Below are 18,793 nucleotides of genomic sequence, written 5' to 3' on the forward strand. Positions count from 1 at the left end.
TTAAAAATATTGTTCACACCAGTGACTACAACTTCCTCAGTCAGCTTGCTGCCTGGTTGTCCCGTGGTTTGGGGGAGCAGAGGTGCCGTCAGACTTCAGATGAATTACAAAACCGACCCGGCCCACGACAAAGAGTATCGGCAGCAAAGGACCTCAGCCAGACCCAGGAGGGCAGTTCTGTCGTGCTGGGAGACCCGTGACCCTGGTTTCATGATGACACGTGGCCTCCGGGCGCCACCTTCCTGCCCCCTTCTCCCTGCCCTGCACGTCCCAATAGCCTGGATGGGAGGAGGAAGTTGGGGCTGGTTAGGCCGCCTGCTCATGCTAGAGTGACTGTCTCAGGAGGAATGAGCCCTGGAGGGAGTTCTTGGCTGGCCTTCAGAACAGCTCTGCAGGTGGGGACAGGCCCTTTTGCAAGTGACAGCAAAATAGAGTTGACCTTGTTGAGAACAGCAGCTCGGTTCCCTAGGAAGAGAAGCACATGCCAGGGTGTCACTTGCGGTCTCACTCTGAATTTGTGAAAGCAGCTTGTCCGGGGACACCCTTGAAGTCTGGTCCTTCTCCTTTTCAGTGCCGCCAGCCCCTCCCCCCCCCAAAAAAAGAAAAAAACAGCAATGGTTTCTCTTATTTCTCTTGGAGCTTATGGGGCTTGAGTAACCAGGACTAGTTGTTACAAAGAAGACGAGGCTGCGGGAGACTCATACCGGAACTGATTCCCAGCCTGTTACCAATTTGCGCCCAGAAACCTATTGTTATTCTGCTCCATTTCAAACCTGGACAGTTGAGCTGGAGTGTGAAGCCACCTGAATCCCTTGAGGAAGGAGAGGTGGCTGATGGGCGAGTGAGCTGGGAAGATGAGGCGTGTCTGGTTGGTAAGAGCAGGGGACGCCAGCCAGAGGGGCGTCCGTCTGTCACTACGAGTGATCAGGGTGTGTTAAAAGAGACAGACCTTGCGTTCAGCTGCTCATGATCTGAGCGACTGTCCCCCTCCAGCTGTGTCATTTCCTCAGGAACGTTGTCCGTCTGTCTGGCTAATGTCACCCATCTGGGAATATGGCTTAATAAGCCCTGTATTTCTGTTGATCCCACAGAGCAGCAAAGGGTGATGCTTCTCAGCAGGTCCCCCTCGGGGCCCAAGAAGTACTTTCCCATCCCCGTGGGGCACCTGGAGGAGGAGATCCGGGTCCGGTCGGCGGATGACTGCAAGAGGTTTCGGGAGGAGTTCAATGTGAGTTTGGGGCCCCTCTTTCTTGTCACGTGGAAGGGCGCTGGGACATGGGATGTCGTGTTTCAGGATAAATTAGCCCAAAGGCTCAGAATGCTGGCATCCATCGAGACACTGTCCCAAAAATGGGGTTCCAGGGAAACCTGGTTTCTGCCGTGATGACCCTCCGCTAACCCTCATTCCCATTTATGAGATGGTTGAGAAAGAGGTTCAGAACCTCCTTGCAGCTCAGACACCCTGGGTGCCGTGTTCTAAAGTCAAGTGTGACGGAAACACCGTTATCTCGATAATGTGCAAGACCGGGGCCTGAGTGGACCACAGGATAACAATTTCACGCTGAGAGCAAAGGAGCCCCCAAACCGTCCTGCACAACGTCAATTAAACAGTCGAGGGGCTGCCTTGAGGGGACGCTAGCTCTGCCTGGACAGCCCTTTGATTCTGCCCAAGTCAGTGTGTTCATCCTGCTACCGCTGTTCTGGGTGAACTTAATGATGGAAACAGCTAAGAGGAATTTGACGAACTGGTCCAGCCCGATGGTAGCAAACCGATCCTACTGTCAACAAAAATGCAAATGTACATTAATGACACCTCCCCTTGTGTTGCTAATTTTTTAATTTAATGTTCCATGAATTGTGAATCTGCTAGATAGATAGATAGATAGACAGACAGTTATAGATGCTTGGATGCGCAGGCAGGCAGACAAGACGCACTGGGAAGTGTGGTCTCAGATTTGGCTGTCCAGTGTTTATCCCTGATCGTGTTTTGAGTTTTCTTTTATGCATCTTCCTCATATCGTATATAGCCGTGCGCTGGTGTTGAGCTTGAAAGAGGACGGGTTTCCAGCAGGGGGACCACCTGGTCCTGGCCCTGCCTGTGGCACCGCAGCCCCGCCCGGCCCATCAGTTATTCTCCTGGAAGCCACAGCTTCCGTCATCTGTGAAGGGGCAGGGGTGGGAGGATGCCTTAATGACCTCACAGGTCAAATATGAGGCTCTGACTTGGTAAACAGCAAAGAGTTGTACCATTGTGACATCTAAAGACAGCATGACTCCTGCTGCAGACAAGTGACTTTTTATCCAGAAGCAACCCACGAGGGCATGGCAGGGTGATGGCGCATTTAGACCCGTGCTTTTGTTTATTTTTTAACACAAGCCTCACCTGCCTTTATCTTGCTTCCTTTTAATTGTTTCCAAATGTATCCCCTTTTCTGAGCTATTAGGTCATAGTGAAAGACAGCTCCAAGCAGTATTGTTTTGCAGTCTCTCAGCCTGACAAGAGAAGTTAATTCTCCATTTTCAAAATGACTATCCAAGTTGGCAGCTACAGGACCATTTCCCCCACGTCCATTCTTGTCCTGTTTCCTCTTGTACTTGTATTTCTCCACGTGGAGGCTGGTGACTGCCCTTGCCGAGGGAGGGCTGAGTCAGAACTCGCTGGCTGTGCCACCATCTCAAAAGCGAGGGCCCGGGAAGAGGGTCGGGCAGGTAAGGCACTTGTCCCAGGTGCAAAATTTAAGGGAGCACCAAAACACTCTGTCATCTGGATAAATTCTATTTTCATGCAGCTTTTAAAAATCATCAAAATTAATGCAAGCAATCCATGATGAACAAAACAGCGCAACTGTAAATAAAGACAGGCTCACTCTGGTGTTTCCTGTTGCCCCAGGCTCCGACATGGCTTATCACCACGCTGTTGCTGATCCTGACGGTATTTAAAAGTTTGATATTTTGGTTATCATGGATTTTTTTTGCGTTTAGATTTTTTATTTCTTTTTTACTTTTTTTTTGGCGGTACGCGGGCCTCTCACTGCTGTGGCCTTTCCCGTTGTGGAGCACAGGCTTCGGACGCGCAGGCTCAGCGGCCACGGCTCACGGGCCCAGCCGCTCCGCGGCATGTGGGATCCTCCCGGACCGGGGCACGAACCCACGTCCCCTGCATCGGCAGGCAGACTCTCAACCACTGTGCCACCAGGGAAGCCCTTGCGTTTAGATTTTTTTAGATGTTGCATTTGAATGGGATTTTTCTTGATTCCTGGGTTTTGGGGTACCAACCAAAGCAAGTGACTTGCTCTGCTCGCCCCACCCCTGCCACTGAGCAGCCTTCCCAGCTGCCCTCCTGCCCACGGCCTCCACTCAGGGAAGGGCCGGGAGACAGGGTCGAGGGGTCGAGTCCAGCAGCATGGAGCCTGGTCCTGGCTCCAGGGGACCCAGGGCAGCTGCACGTCCCCCTCTGGACCCCAGTTTGCTCCTCTCTCAGGCGAAGGGCAGGCTCTACTGAGAGCATCACAGCTGCCGTAACCAGCCCGCTCTTGCCTCCACTGGTGGGCACGCTTGAGCTGGGCCCTCGACGCTCGTCCTCTTCTTTGCTCACCCTCTGTCCTGAGCTCCTCTCCCAGGAACTGCAGGGAGACGGACGAGCCCCAAAGTAGTCGATCCGAATGAGTTGGCACTTGTGTGTACGGCCAGTGGAAGCTGCCGTGAACTTGACGAAGTAAAAGAGGGCCTGGCACTGGGATCCGTTCAGTGGGGTGATCAAGGCGTGGACGCTGGAGACGGGCTGCCTGGGCGCCTGCCCCAGATTTGCTTCTTACCAGCCTGGAGGGCTCGGGCGACATCCTTAACCTTTGCCTCAGTGGCCTCGTGTATGAAACGAGGCCCCCCCCAGCACCCATGGGAGTGTCTTAACACGTGAAAGAGGTAAGGTGTGTGCCCAGCTCAGCCTGGCTCCTGCATGAGGGGAGTCTGAGCTGCCGTCCTTCTCAGGACGACTTCTCTGAATGTCCGGTCTGCCGTCTCCACCCGCAATGGTAGAACGCTGACCTAGCAGAGTCTGTTCCAGGCCCCCGGTTAAGTCCCTGCAGGTGAGGAAAAGGCCCCCTCCAGACAGCTTCTTCCACGAGCCTCTGTCCCAGCAGGTTATTTTAAGCCCAGTGCCTAAAAATGTCACCTCAAACAAACCAGCAAACCCTCTTTAGCCAATTTACGTAACCGGACAATCCATCACAAGGTAGTTATCAGCCAACTGCTAGCTGCACGGCTCACTCGGGGCGCTGCAGGGGTTACCCAGCTATGGCAGACCACACCCGGCCCGCCCCAGAGCTCTCTTATGAGCCCTGTGCCTTTGGAGCAGCTCAGACATGACTGACGGCAGGAGAAAGTGCTGGCCTGCTCTGTGTGGGCGGTCATTCTGTGTGCTTGGAAATGGAGTAGAAATTCGGGGAGCAGAGTGCTTTGCCTCCACTGTGAACTTCTGTGCTGCCGCCCACAGAGTCAGGATCATCACCCCATCTCCGTGTTCTGCTCTCCGGTCACTGCCGGGGCCACACGGCTGTGGGTGGCAGAGCCGGGTCCATCCTTACCGCTCAGACCCCTCCAGCCACTCCAACCTTCAGAGGAAGAGGGAGGCTTCTTGGTTTTGTTTTGTTCTGTTAATTTATTAATTTTAATAGAGTATGTTTTAGAGCAGATTTCGGTTTACAGAAAAATCGTGCAGAAAGTACCAAGTTTCCCTATACCCCATCTTTCCCTGCACAGTTTCCGCAACGATTAACGTCTCGTCTGAGTGTGTTACACTTGTCACAACTGATGAGCCAACGTTGACTCGTTGTTACAAACTAAAGTCCGGGTCAGGGGTCCAGCGCCGCACATTCTGTGGGTTTTGACAAACGCACAGCGTCATGCGTCCCCCGCGATGGTCCTAGGCCTCATTTTTGTTTTCAGTGCTGGGGTCAAAAAAGCTTCGGGGTGAAAAAGAGAAGGCTCTAGAATGTTGCTACAAATTTCACGTTGAGGTTTGGTCAAGAAACTCAGTGTTAAGACAGCTCGATGCAGAGCTCCCGGTGGAGGAGGTGCTGGTCTGGCGGAGAACTGCCCACCAGCCTTGCCCACGTGCCCGCTGGGCGGGCCTCCACACTGGCCCTGGCAGAGCCTCTGCCTGTGGCCACTGGGTGTGGTGGGAAAGAGGCCATGGGCTGGCCGGGGCTGGGTCTGTGATGGAGAAACCCCCGACCCGGGAGAAGGGGGCTCTGGGCCCCCGTGGGCTGCACACCCGACTCGGGGCCTTGGCTTTGATCCCAGGCTGTGCCTCAGTCTCCTGGGCACTTATAGCCGGACGCAGGGAAGCCCTCGCTTGTCCCTACACTTAAGGAAGCGAGTCCCCTTCTCGTGGTCCAGGTGCCAGCTCCACGTGCCCTCCCACTGCCTGCTACGTGCTAGGCAGGCGACTCTGGACAATTCTGCAGCCACCCTGGGGTTCTCTTTCCTCACCTGCAAAACAGGAGTGATCCTGGTGTCACCTGATAATAGGTAAGTTGTGAAGGCAGGTGACCCAGCTCCTCCCTCAGTGCCTGGCACTTCGTAAACACTCGATAGATTTTAACACCAGTGACCCCTGGTTCCTCTGACGGTCAGGCTGAATGTTGAAGGATGTGATTTGGGGGTTCAGAAGGCTCTCTCCCACTGTGCACTTCGAGAAGCCCCCCTGAGCATGGAGCCCCCCCCCAGCAGCGAGCAAACAGGAAGACAGTTGGTGCTAACAAGAGCCGAGGGCCTCTGAGTCGTGGAAAGAACTAGAAGTCAGGACGCTGGGCTGACACCTGCTGTGCCACACGTCAGCTTTAGGGGCCTAGCTGAGCCCCTATACTCATTTTCCTCCTCTAAGACAAAGGGAGGGTTAGGGCGGTGCGTGCAGGTCCCCTGGGGAAGTGGGTAGCTGCTGTGCGGGCCTGGGGTGGCCTGAGATCTGCATTTTCAAGGAGCCCCCCAGCTGTGCCTGTCCCACTGGTCCTCAGAGCACACCAAGTCCTCAGCAGGTGAGGGCTCGAGGACGGTCCTTCGCCATCACTCTGCTCGTCCTTCAGCCCAGCATCTGGGTCCTTGCTCCCGGATCAGAGCTCTGCTGTGGCCAGTTCCTACGTACTTGTGCAGGGCCTGCTCTGGACCAGGACTGTGAGTCCTGGGGGTTTGGTGGCAATGCACGGGCCAGCCCCTGCCTTAATGCACTTCGGGGTCCAGCTATGGGTCATCAGGTTATCTGCACCTCCGCTGGCCCCACTAGACAGCGGGCCCAAGGGGAGGGAGGCCTGTGTCTCCATCACATCTCTGCCCGGTGCCGGCCCAGCGCCTGAGGCAGAAACTTCCACAGGCAGGAGCAGAGAGATGGGCCCAGCACTGGAGGTGCTCAGAGACCAGATTTCTGGATTCGTGCGCTCAGTCGGGAGGTGACGTAAACACAGTGTTGGATTCCTCACGTTTAGTGCTGACCCTGTGCTTTCTTCTAGTCACTGCCGTCTGGACACGTACCGGGAACTTTTGAGCTGGCCAATAAAGAAGAAAACAGAGAGAAAAACAGATATCCCAACATCCTTCCCAGTAAGCTTTTACTTTTTTTGCGCGATGGGTGGCATTTTGACTAAACTCAGCCTTGCCTTGCAGCTACTGGTGACCCTGCCTGTCCCGACAGCAGATGCGCGGGGGCTTGGAGGTCAGGGCCTGGGTCAGTGCAGCGGCTCAGCCTTCGCAGCTGGGAGTCTAGGTGTCTGTCTCCCGCCCAGGACTTGGGTAGCCTGTGTTGCTCTGGGTCTGGCTGCCAAGCCTGTGCTCGCTGTTGAGACCTGCGCTGCCTCGTCTATCTGCCCAAGAGGGGTGCCCCCCGCACCGGCTGGCAGGGCTCCTCCTATGGACCCAAATTGTGCCTGGGTCTCGGGCAGCTGGTGGCCCTGGGCATCTCCCGTCTTGGACGCAGTGCTCCTGCCACCAGCAACAAGGCTCCTGTACCAAGGACAGAAGTGGCAGAATAAGAGAGCTGTCTGACATTGGCAGCTTGGTGGGAAGGCTTAGAAGTAACTGGATCTTTACCACCACAGCTAAAGGTGGCCATGGGCTGGGGAGGGCGGCCTCCAGGGGGTGGGGGGCCGGGGAGCAGACACATCTGTCCAGGGGCGTTGCTGGATGGGCTGCGCCTTGGCCTCGGTGCCAAGACAGACCCCCAGAGTTCCAAGCTGCCTTTGTGGAAGCTGGCCCGGGAAGTTTGCGACGTCCTTCCTCCATCCTGGACCCTCCTGTTGGCTTTGCCATCGGACTAACAGAAGGGCAGCCTCAAAAAACTCCAGGGAGTTCACGTTTGAACCCCAAACCAAGGCCTCCCCGAGTCCCAGGGAACACCTCCCTCCTGAGGCAGTGCTTCCGTGGGGTGGAGCAAGCTGGCCTGTGCTGGCCCTCGGCATGTCCGCTCCTGGTTGCACTTTTAGGGTTAGAATTGAGCCCGGCTGCTCTGTAGGTAGGAGAAGCTGTGGTCCGCCTCATCTGTGTGGTGTCTGGATTATCGGCACTTGATAGAAACAATTCTTTCCCATCTTACGTGTGTAGGATTTATTTGTGGTTTTGTTTGGGTTTTTTTTTTGGTTTTTTGTGGGTGTTTTCTGCAGGGCCCACCACGAGCCTGGGTCAACTAAAACCAGAGAAATTAACTAAGTAGTCTGCCATCCAACACATACTTGTAGAGGCAGCCAAGGGGGCACCAGGGAGACGGGTCAGGAGGCCACTGTGGTCACACAGCCGAGCTGAGAGGGTGGCTTGGACCAGGGTCAGGTTCTGCACACACTGCAATGATCACGTTGAGAGGACTTGCTGTTAGATTGGGTGAGGCTTATCGGAGGCAAGTTTCGCGGCTTGAATAGCTCAAGGGAAAGTAAAACCATGCAGGAGGTTGGGGGTCTTTGGAATGTTGTTGGTCGAATAAAAATCGGGATATTTGGAAGTTAGCATCTAGTATTAGTTGAATTAATTACTTGATGCGTTGCCTGCAGAACGTACACGTGGAGGACCCACTCAGCGCCAAAGCCCTTTCCCAGGTTCCTCACCTGCATTCCCGGCCTTATCACTCACTGAACACTGTATCTTTTAAAGCTAACGATTACATTGCCGATTAAGAGTCGTTTGGGTGGGAGCTCAACCGGGCGGAATTAGCAGCCAGGTGTAGGAATTACCTGCACCCACCACTGCTCCCAGATGTGATGGCTGGGGGAGTGGGCACCGCCTCCCCAGAGGATCACCAGCGGGGACCAGCAGGACCTGGTCCGGCACAGCATCTCTAAGCCGTGTCCTCCAGCTCGTACCGTGGAAGTGAGTTGGCCTTTCCTGCAGGTAGGAAAATGTGGGTCCTGCCTCAGCCCCTCCTGGCCCAGGAGTGCCACGTCAGAGGTAACGGAGGGCGCTGGCCATCCACAAGGGCCCACGGGACCTCTGCCAGAATGTGAGTGTTTCACGTTGGTGGGAGGATGCGTTTACGGAGCAGTGGCCTGGAGATACTCGGGGTGGGCCCTGGAGACGGCCAGCTGGGTGGCATCTGGCGTTTGGCATCAGCCAGACATAGGAGGAGCGTATCTGATTAAACTGAGCAATTGGCCAGAGATGCCCTGGGGCAGCTGGATCACGGGGATATCGTGCAGGGGGCTCCCAGACCTGCTTTCCCCACCCCAAGGCTGGGAGACCCTTCTCTTACTCAGGTTGAGGTCAGGGTCAACGGGCAGGGAGAGGGGCGGGGGCCCAAGGCCCTCAGTCCGGTACACCTTCCCTGCGCCTCGCCCTCTTCCCCAAGCAGAGATTGGCTGTAACTGTATCAGATTTATGAGGTGCCCCTGGGGCAGGAGCCCAGTCCTGGATGTGGCTCTAGGGAGCTCTGAGGACAGAGGTCAAGGTGCCGGGCGTGCTGAGAGGCTGCATGTTCCAAGGGCTCCACGGCCGGTAGCAAGAGAGCATCCTCTTTTCTGGAAAAAAAACGCCAACACCTGGTAATGTTAGGAAATAGTGTTTTGAAAGAGTAGTGCGACTTTTTAGAGTAAAAAGACAGGAAGCTCTTAGAACTGCAAGATGCTAAATCTAACCAGAACGCTATTTTTTACCCCCTGCTTTCTATAGCTGTCCTCAAAAGGGTAAATTGGTCCAAATTATGTTCAACTAGCTTTATACATGTTCAGCCAGAGCTATTTCTGCCTCAGGGCTGTCAGCCCCTGAGCAGAAGGGTCTCATGGCCGAGCCTTTGTGGGCTGTGAGTTTGAGGTTGGGCACCCTGACAGCCCTGTGTGGGCCGTGACTGACCCTGAGAGCTGCACTGGCTGTGCTCGCTAGCAGCAGTGGTACAGTGTCCAGACAGCTCGCAGTCAACCCAGCTTCCTTCCATGTAAATGGGAGACGTACAGCCTGTGACTAGGAGGGAACAAAGCAGGGGCCAGGACGTGGAACTATTCAATAATTAATGCAGTAAATACATACGAAGTACCCACCATGTGCTGTGCCCAGCGCAGCATAATAAACGCGGAAGCAGCTTGATCCCCGGGCCCCGGGCCGAGTCTGGGCATCCTTCATATTTCTACTCCTGGGAGCGGCCGGCCGCTTACACACCAGTGGGGAGACCCAGGGCCGGGGCCACACCACCTGTAGGGACCCATAAAACCATCTAATTTCTTTGTGAATCAGAAGAAAATATATACCTAACCCAGCCTGGTTCACACTCATCTTTTTTTTTTTTTTTAATAAATGTATTTATTTATTTTATTTATTTTTGGCTGCATTGGGTGTTTGTTGCTGCGCGCAGGCTTTCTCTAGTTGCGGCGAGCGGGAGCTCCTCTTCGTTGCGGTGTGTGGGCTTCTCATTGCGGTGGCTTCTCTTGTTGTGGAGCACGGTCTCTAGGCGCGCGGGCTTCAGTAGTTGTGGCACGCAGGCTCAGTAGTTGTGGCTAGCGGGATCTAGAGCGCAGGCTCAGTAGTTGTGGAGCACGGGCTTAGTTTCTCCACGGCATGTGGGATCTTCCTGGACCAGGGCTCGAACCCGTGTCCTCTGCATTGGCAGGCGGATTCTTAACCACTGTGCCACCAGGGAAGCCCCTCACACTCATCTTTATACCAACTACTAATACAGTTGTAAAGTAAAATGTGTAATTTTTTTCTTTTGGAGAAAGGGGCCCATGAAGGCAGAAGTGACCTGGACCCATGAAGGTCACATAGGGCCCTGGTTGAAAACTCTTCCACATGTGTGTACACACAAATACATACCACAAGCATACTCATACACACCACAAACACATATATACACCACACTCACATAAATACAACACACATTACACACACTGTATACAAGACACACCACTATACACCCCACAAGTACACACCACACACACACACACACACACACACACACACACACACTACATACACAGCCCTCCCTGTTCGGCCCTCCCACACTGGAAAACCACTTGTACCACAGACCAGAATCCTCCAGGCAGTGGCCCATCCTGCCCACGCAGTCCGTGTGAGTGTGGCTTACCTTTCTGCTCTGGGGCAGACCTGAACATGAGGACTGGGGTCTGGAGTCCCAAACCCCAGAGCCTTGTGTCCGTGTGTCCAGAGGCAGAGTTGTGCTCCTCCTGGAAAGCCTGGGAGACTGGACCCCGGAAGTGGTCCTGAGGGTACCCTCACTGGTCAGTACTGGGGCCTGGTTTGGGGTTCAGAGGATATTGCCATCACACTGTAGGGGTCCCGCACGTTCTGCTGTGTCTACGTGATGGTTCAGCAGACCGACTCCTGGACCCTGAAATTCTTACCTGTCATCATCCCACAGGTTGTATTGAGCTCCTGTTTGGGGCCTGGCTTGTCCTCAGTGCTGAGGTACAACAGGTGCATCCCCGACCTCAGGGCACTGAGGATCTCGTGGGAATGTTTAAGAAGAATGTCCCTTCTGTCCCGTGATCACCATGGTTATGTCCTTTGTAGTGTTTAATACTGTGCATGTGATTCCCTTGTCCTAATGTCATGGTTTTTGTGTTGGGTTTTTTTGCAGATGACCATTCCAGGGTAATTTTAAGCCAGGTGGACGGAACCCCATGTTCAGACTACATCAATGCTTCATACATAGATGTAAGTATGCCCAGCCCCCCACCCAGCATGACACTCATGCCTGGACCATTGGGGGTTGAGTGTGAATCATGACCGTTGGACACTTTCTTCTCTGGGGCCACAGATGTAAATTGTCACAACTTTCCTGAGCGCAGTGGCCACACTGGTCACAGCACAGAGCATGAAAGTGCTGGGCCTTTTGAATTAGCACCTGTGTCGGGGATTTGTTCTTAAGATGCAGATAAGCCCTGAGGATGTCCATTACAGCCTTACTTATATCACTGACCAAACAGAACAGAGGGGACCAGTTAAATAAATTGTGGTAAAATCATACACAGTGGATTATTAAGAATCCATTTTAGTTGAACCTTAAAAGATCATTTAATAGAAATTTTAAATTATCATAAAAATTCAGTATAAGAGAATGTGTACATATTAACCAATTTAAATATATATATATATACGTGTGTGTCTGTGTTTCTGCTTGTGTGTGTGTCTGGGAAGGTAGTCACAGAAAAAATACTGGAGAGGGATATACAAAAATAGCATGTTATTTCTGGAATTCCTGGTGAGTTTTCTTTGTACTTTTCTGTGTTTTCCAAATTCTTCACGATGGATATGTGTTATTTTCGTAACAACAACAAAATCCTTCCACAACGATAATTTTGAAAAATTATAAATCTGATTTTATTTTTCTAGGGTTATAAAGAGAAGAATAAATTCATCGCAGCTCAAGGTAAGCTTTTTGTTAAGTTACTTTCTGAACATGATTTTGGTAAAATGACATGGAAGGTGATTGCTTCTTTATCCGGTACCAACCATCCTGAGGGTTTATGTCGGCTTTTTGTACGTGTGTGTGCTGCTACATTTACGTAGCTGATCAGAGTCCGTCTAGCCTTTCCCGAAGCACAGAGTTCAAAGCTGTCATGAATCTCACACAGCACTGCCACTCACTGTGTCTGCTTCACTGGCCAGGAGTGTCCCATCCCCTGCGAGCTGGTCAGAAATGCAGCAGCTCAGGCCCCACCCCCAGCCTGCTGCTGTCCCTGAATTTGCATTTTGGCCAGCGTTCCCAGGTCATTCTGCTCAGTAGAGTTTGAGAAGCATTATACTGTGAGGTGATGAAACTCCTCCTAGGAACAGGGTTTCAAAGGAGCAGAAGAGTTGGAACCTCTGAGAGCATATGCCCCCCGTCTGTGGTCAGGGCAGACAGACATGGAGCGTTTGGGGGCGTCTGTCATACAACAGGCATGTTAGATGTGCAGTCACACGATGTGTATGTGCAGAAAGACACACGATCTGTTTCCACACCTGCATGATTTAAACCCAGACACCCAGTGGTCTGGGTTGCCACTTCAGCATGTCGATACTTGCGTTAGAAAACCTTGAATCTCCCTCGGCTGGCTAAGCTCTATGTGGCTTCCAAGTTGTCGGGTTTGGGGATTACTTTCAATCCAGCATCTCCCATCTGCCCAGGGGTTGCATCCCCAGGAGCCAGTACTGGTGCGGTTGGGTGTCATTGGAGCTAAAACTAGGTTTCCTGGACGTCCTGACTCCTCAGCAAGAGTCTTTAGAGCTGTGGGTCCCAAAATTCAGTGTAGATCAACATCTTAAATGCACATTCCCTGAAAAATAGGGAGATACACATACGCCCACCGTCCGTCAGGAATAGGCCCAGCTTTAAATGTCAGAAAACCTGACAAACACTAGCTGACACCAACTGAAATGTCTTTTTCGTTCTTGTAAGCAGACCTCCAGGGGAAGCAGCGCAGGGCTGGGGCGGCAGCTCAGGGGAGAGGGGCCTCTTTTATACCTCTCCACCCTCCATGGCGTCATCCTCAGGGTCACAGCATGGCCTTCTGCACCTCAAGGCACTGTGTCCCTAATCAGGCAGGGAAGAGGGCAATGGTCAGAGGACTTTCTTCCAGGGACACTTTATCTTTTGTTCAGATCCCCTCCCCAGGGACTTCAACCCACATCTCACTGGACAGCATTACTGGCTGTCAGGGCAGCCAGAAGATGATATGTTCTCAGAGGAATGGGGGTTAGACATGGCACGCGGGTCAGTCAGCCTGCAGTCTCTCTCTCTCTCTCTCTCTGTCACACACACACACACACACACATACACACACACACACACACTCTCTCTCTCTCTCTCTCTCTCTCTCTCTCTGCTTCAGCAGTTCTGGATGGAGGGTCATATTCTGAGGCTTTGACAAGCACCCCAGTGGCCACAAACCACTTTGACAGGCAGCTTGAAACCCAGCTCCCATTTGAATAGCCTTTATGGCCCAGGAAGATCATCACCCAACTGGGTCTTACTTAGCTCCTGAGGATTTCCCAGCCCCAGCGGGACATCGAGGGGGGGAGTGGTAGGACAGAATGGGGAGGCTGCCGCCTACTCCGGTTCTGGGACTCTGTAGGGTGTGAAATGGACCAGCAGACCCAGCACCCCCTTCCTCAGGGTGGGTGGGGAAGCCGTTCCCGGGGCCTGAGGGCCAGGGCCACAGGCCTGGGGTTCGCAGCGACCTCTCGGTCTGACTTTGGGACCATCGTCTGCTCACAGGCCCTAAGCAGGAGACAGTGAATGACTTCTGGAGGATGATCTGGGAGCAGAAGTCTGCAACCATCGTCATGTTGACGAACCTGAAAGAAAGGAAAGAGGTAAGCCCAGCCTCTGAGTCACCGGCACCTTCTTCTCAGCTGCTTCGCTGGGGGTATGCTTACCACTTCCTGTTCCTTTCTGTCCCGCCCCCCCGCCGCTTATCACTGCAGAAGAGAAAAAACACCCAGTGGCTCACAGCATTTTTATTTTGAAATAAATTCTCTGTGTTCCAAGGATCTCACTGTCTTAGACTATGATGTAAAAATGATGCAGAATTTTCTTCTTTCAACTGAGGGTCATCCCTGGTGGGCTACTCCATGGTGGGAGCGATGGATTTTAATATAGAGATCTTTAGTATGCTGGACATATAATGTGTGGAGCCTCAGACCATAAAAAAAATGATTTCCTGCGTATTACTCAGACCAGAGAAATGCATTTGAAAAAACAAGGCGCATTGAAGTAATATTGATTTGTCGTGTCAGGGTGTTTAATTAGCTGTTTCTAATTATGCTAATTATGTAATGCATGTACATTATAAGAACTTGAAATCTCTAGGTTAAGCTGGTTCATTTCCTACGGGGACAGGTACACGTTGGCCTCTGTCTCCTGGACAGGGCTGCCCCAGGTGGGGTGCACGTAGTCAGCCGCCCGGCAGACCCCTCAAGCAATTTCTATTCCACTGACGGGGGCTGCCGCCAAACGGAGAGCACGTGAATGTAGATTATGTCAGGAGGTGACAGAAAATATAGAGAATAACGGGGACAGCGGTGGCCCGGGAGGGACGCAGACCCCTGTAGGATAAACCGGAACACAGCATGATTGTGGCTCTGGAGGTGTGGAGGAGAGGAGGGGCGGCCCCCCGTGGGTCCTGGGCTAGGACCAGGGCAGGAGGGCTCATTTAGGGGGTGATGGTGTTGCTGGGTCTCAAAGACTGGGCTGTTGCGGGGAGGGACTGCATCGGATGCAGGTGGAGAGAGGCACTGGGGCGGGGAGGCGTGTTCGCAAGGCCGGGAGCAATGTGCTGGACCCAGAACCAGGACGCCCACACGGGGGACAGAGCGGCTACAAATGCACCAGGGAACTGGGGCTTGGGGCTTGAACGTCGGGCTGAGACGGGTGGGCAGTGGAGGCCCTTGGCGGGTTTCTCGGCAGTAAGCAGGGGCCTGTGCTTTAGGAAGTGAGCTCTCGCTCGCTCTCCAGAAGGAAAGAATTGGGAGCTGGAGGCACGGACGCTGGCGGCAGGGAGACTGTTCTTCTCGCAGATTGCAGCGTGAGGGCCAGCACGAGGGTGGGTGCGAGCAGGCCAAGAGGAAGACCCAGCCTGGCGAGAGACGTCCGTCCTGCTGATCTCTTCCCAGGGTCTGCGTGTCCTGGCACTCGGCCAGGCACGGGCCCAGAGGCACTGATTCCCCCGACCCCGCGCCCTGTGCTCCATCATCACGCACTGGCCTGGGGCTGGCTGGCCTGTCCCCAGCGAAGCCCAGGCAGCTTGGCTGGGGCCCGGGCTGGAGGGCGGGGCTGCCGGTTGAGATGGAAGTGACAGGCCGTGGGGAGCTCAGCTGGGGCAGGGGTGGGGAGGCCAGGCGGCAGGCGGGGCAGCCCTAGCGGCCACCACCATCACTAATTTGTTCCGCCCAAAAAAGCACCGGATTTTTGCATCTATGTTCATCAGTGATATTGGCCTGTAGTTTTCTTTCTTTGTGACATCCTTGTCTGGTTTTGGTATCAGGGGGATGGTGGCCTCGTAGAAAGTGTTTGGGAGTGCTCCTCCCTCTGCTATATTTTGGAAGAGTTTGAGAAGGATAGGTGTTAGCTCTTCTCTAAATGTTTGATAGAATTCGCCTGTGAAGGCATCTGGTCCTGGGCTTTTGTTTGTTGGAAGATTTTTAATCGGTTTCAATTTCAGTGCTTGTGATTGGTCTGTTCATATTTTCTATTTCTTCCTGATTCAGGCTTGGCAGGTTGTGCATACAATGGAATATCACTCAGCCATAAAAAGAAACGAAATTGAGCTATTTGTAATGAGGTGGATAGACCTAGAGTCTGTCATACAGAGTGAAGTAAGTCAGAAAGAGAAAGACAAATACCGTATGCTAACACACATATATGGAATTTAAGGAAAAAAAATGTCATGAAGAACCTAGGGGTAAGACAGGAATAAAGACACAGACCTACTAGAGAATGGACTTGAGGATATGGGGAGGGGGAAGGGTAAGCTGTGACAAAGTGAGAGAGTGCCACGGACATATATACACTACCAAACGTAAGGTAGATAGCTAGTGGGAAGCAGCCGCATAGCACAGGGAGATCAGCTCCGTGCTTTGTGACCACCTAGAGGGGTGGGAGGGAGGGAGACGCAAGAGGGAAGAGATATGGGAACATATGTGTATGTATAACTGATTCACTTTGTTATAAAGCAGAAACTAACACACCATTGTAAAGCAATTATACTCCAATAAAGATGAAAAAAAAAAAAAAGAAAGCACCAGAAGAGGCTCCGCACACACTTTCGGGTCGGGGACAGGAAAGGGGTTTTCTTTTGTTTTCCAGGGAGCTGGGACGGGGCTGGGGAGGGCCAGCCTTCTCTGTGTGAATCCTGCCCTGGCCTTCCTCTCTCGCCAGAAAGGGGAGGAAGCAGGGGGTTCCGGGGCAGGGACACGGCCCTGGGGGGAGGGGGGGAGGGTGGCTGCACAGGAGGTGTCCCCAAGCTCTGGGCAGGTGCTGCGGCAGGACCTGGCCCTAGAAGAGGAGGCTGACCTGGAGCCCCGTGTCCCGTGGGACCAGCTGTCCCCTGGGACCAGGCTTCTGGGGGCTCGTTTATAAACATGAGACACAACGAGACCAGTGCAGAAGCGGTGGGACTCAGAAGACGCCCCCAGCTCCCCCATCAGTGATCCTGTTGCTACGTTACTTGACATTTTCCCTCCATCTTTCTCTACAGAAAGATCCTACTGCATTTTTCTATCTCTGTGACTCAGAGCTGGCCTGCTTCTGTGTCTTGATTTTCACCGTTTCAGATGAAATCGTTTCTCAATAGGGTTCCCTTTTTCTTAATCGCTTACACTTCTGTTGTGGTCTCCCTGGCTTCAACATCCTGACTTGATGTTGCGAAATGCAGCTGCTCTGGCGTCTCATGATCTGATGGGAGGGAGGGGACGGCACCCGCCATGTAGACGGGAGCCATGTAGACGGGAGGCCGAGGGCGTGGAAACAGTGCACACACTGAGCCCTCTGGCGGCCTGAGAAATAGCCCTCGGGTCCCCGAGTGAGAGTTTGTCAAGGTGAGAATCTCTGGAGGGTCCCTAGGAGGCCAAGACTGTCCTGAACCAGGACCTTCAGGGCTTGGCTTCTCCTCGGAGTCCCTTCCGAGTCACCCGGGCCCGGGCCGTGGAGGGGAAGTTGTCTGGTGGGTGTCATCACACAAGCTCTGGGCGCTGGTGAATACCAGCTGACTCTTGTTTTATCAGATTATCAGTGACTCGACAGCTGTGCCCTGTGGGCAGTTTCCAGGGTAAACGGCTTGCTGACCCCAGGGCCTCTCCCGTGGCTGTGGAGCCGGTGTCTCCCCCTTAGGCGGGCCTCATGCCTTCAGGTCCTCCTTGTAGGAGGACAACCTGGGATCGGGGGCCGGAGGCCCCATCCCCACCCTCTCGTGTGGCCCTTTGGTAGTTCCGGGGGAGGGAAGGCAAAGGAAGGGCCTCTCCATGACCACGCGCCCGCTCCGCAAATTCCCACATCGGGCTCCTCCTGGCTGGAGAAAAATTAGGAACGTTCAGCTGACCACAGGCTCATGACTCTCCCACAGAGGACGGGCGGGATGCAAATTTAGTTTGTCCTTAGTGCTGGGCAGGAAAAACGACCCGCTGAATGCGACGGGTAGTGTTTGGGGAGCACGTGGTCCTCCGGGGCTTAGGGCGGCCCCTCCCAGGTGAGGCCACTTCTGCTCTGGTCCCCAGCTCTACAGGGAGCAGCTCAGCCAGACGGTTCGGTTGATGTGTGGGGTTAGCGAGTGGATGAGTGAATGAGACATGAACTGGAAATGGTCCGATCCTGGTCTCAGCCCTGCCATTCATCAGCTGTGTGGCCTCAGTTTCCCCATTGATAAGATGGAAACACACTTCCCCAGCTGAGGACTGTTTCACGGGAAGCTGGTGTGTGTGAGGCCTTGTGGCCATGGCCAAGGAGGGGGCAACGAGGTGCTCAAAGGTCCCCACAGACCTATTGTTTCTGTTCAATTGTTCCACGCAGGAGAAGTGCTATCAGTACTGGCCGGACCAGGGCTGCTGGACCTACGGAAGCATCCGGGTGTGTGTGGAGGATTGCGTGGTCCTGGTGGATTACACCATCCGGAAGTTCTGCATTCAGTCCGTAAGCACGTTACATCCTGGACTTTTCTGGAGAAGCAGGGTAGGGAGTAAATACCCGTCTCCGTTTATAATAGGAAGCGCTTTGCCCGCGGCTCTCACGAGTGGAGGATGAGGCTGGAGGAAGTGCCGGGCGGGGATGTGGGACGGTCGTTAGTGGGCCCAGGCAGTGAGTCTACAGGGCAGATGGCAGACAGGTGCACGTGGGCCTTGAGTCAGTGCCGGATGTTCCTGGCTCCCAGGGACCTTTCTGGGTGGAGGAAGTCGAGTCAGTGGGAGGGCCATGGGGGTCCCCACTCAGTGACACAGTGTCATTTCACACGCTGGAATGGTGAGGTGAGGTTTTTTTTAGCAGTTTCAAAATTATATCTGAAACACCTCATTAGTTTTCCCACTGATTTCCTGCTAATCCTTCCTTCCCAGAAAGGATTTAAGGCAGTCTTCAATAAAGATACCTGTATGCAAGGCAGATGAAGTAGAGGTTTAAGAGATTAAAAAATCCCAGAAAAGGCAGAAGGTCGTGTCATCAGGAATCGAAGGTAGAGTGAGGGGTGTAGTTAGATTACAAAATAAGAGTCTGAGGTTCCGAGAAACCACAGCAAAAAAGGAAAGAGGATGAGCTTCATCGTTCTTACTATCCCCGGCCTGCTTGCCTCCCCAAAACACACACACACACACACACACACACACACACACACACACACACACA

General features: G+C 53.5%; 1 protein-coding gene across 5 annotated transcripts in view; it reads left to right on the forward strand.

The window, feature by feature from the left end:
* Positions 1–18,793, forward strand: part of PTPRE (protein tyrosine phosphatase receptor type E) — a 95,131-nt gene that overhangs the window by 60,683 nt on the left and 15,655 nt on the right. For all 5 annotated transcript variants that reach the window (XM_029245515.1, XM_029245513.1, XM_029245514.1 and 2 more), the window contains 6 exons: positions 1,092–1,228; positions 6,504–6,594; positions 11,060–11,136; positions 11,815–11,851; positions 13,682–13,779; positions 17,969–18,088. In XM_029245515.1, coding sequence (XP_029101348.1) covers positions 1,092–1,228; positions 6,504–6,594; positions 11,060–11,136; positions 11,815–11,851; positions 13,682–13,779; positions 17,969–18,088 — 560 coding nt within the window. The remainder of the gene's footprint in view (positions 1–1,091; positions 1,229–6,503; positions 6,595–11,059; positions 11,137–11,814; positions 11,852–13,681; positions 13,780–17,968; positions 18,089–18,793) is intronic.

Source organism: Monodon monoceros, unplaced genomic scaffold, assembly GCF_005190385.1.
Source record: "Monodon monoceros isolate NGI ecotype Baffin Bay Population unplaced genomic scaffold, NGI_Narwhal_1 Super_Scaffold_4, whole genome shotgun sequence".
NCBI classification, from domain to species: domain Eukaryota; kingdom Metazoa; phylum Chordata; class Mammalia; order Artiodactyla; family Monodontidae; genus Monodon; species Monodon monoceros.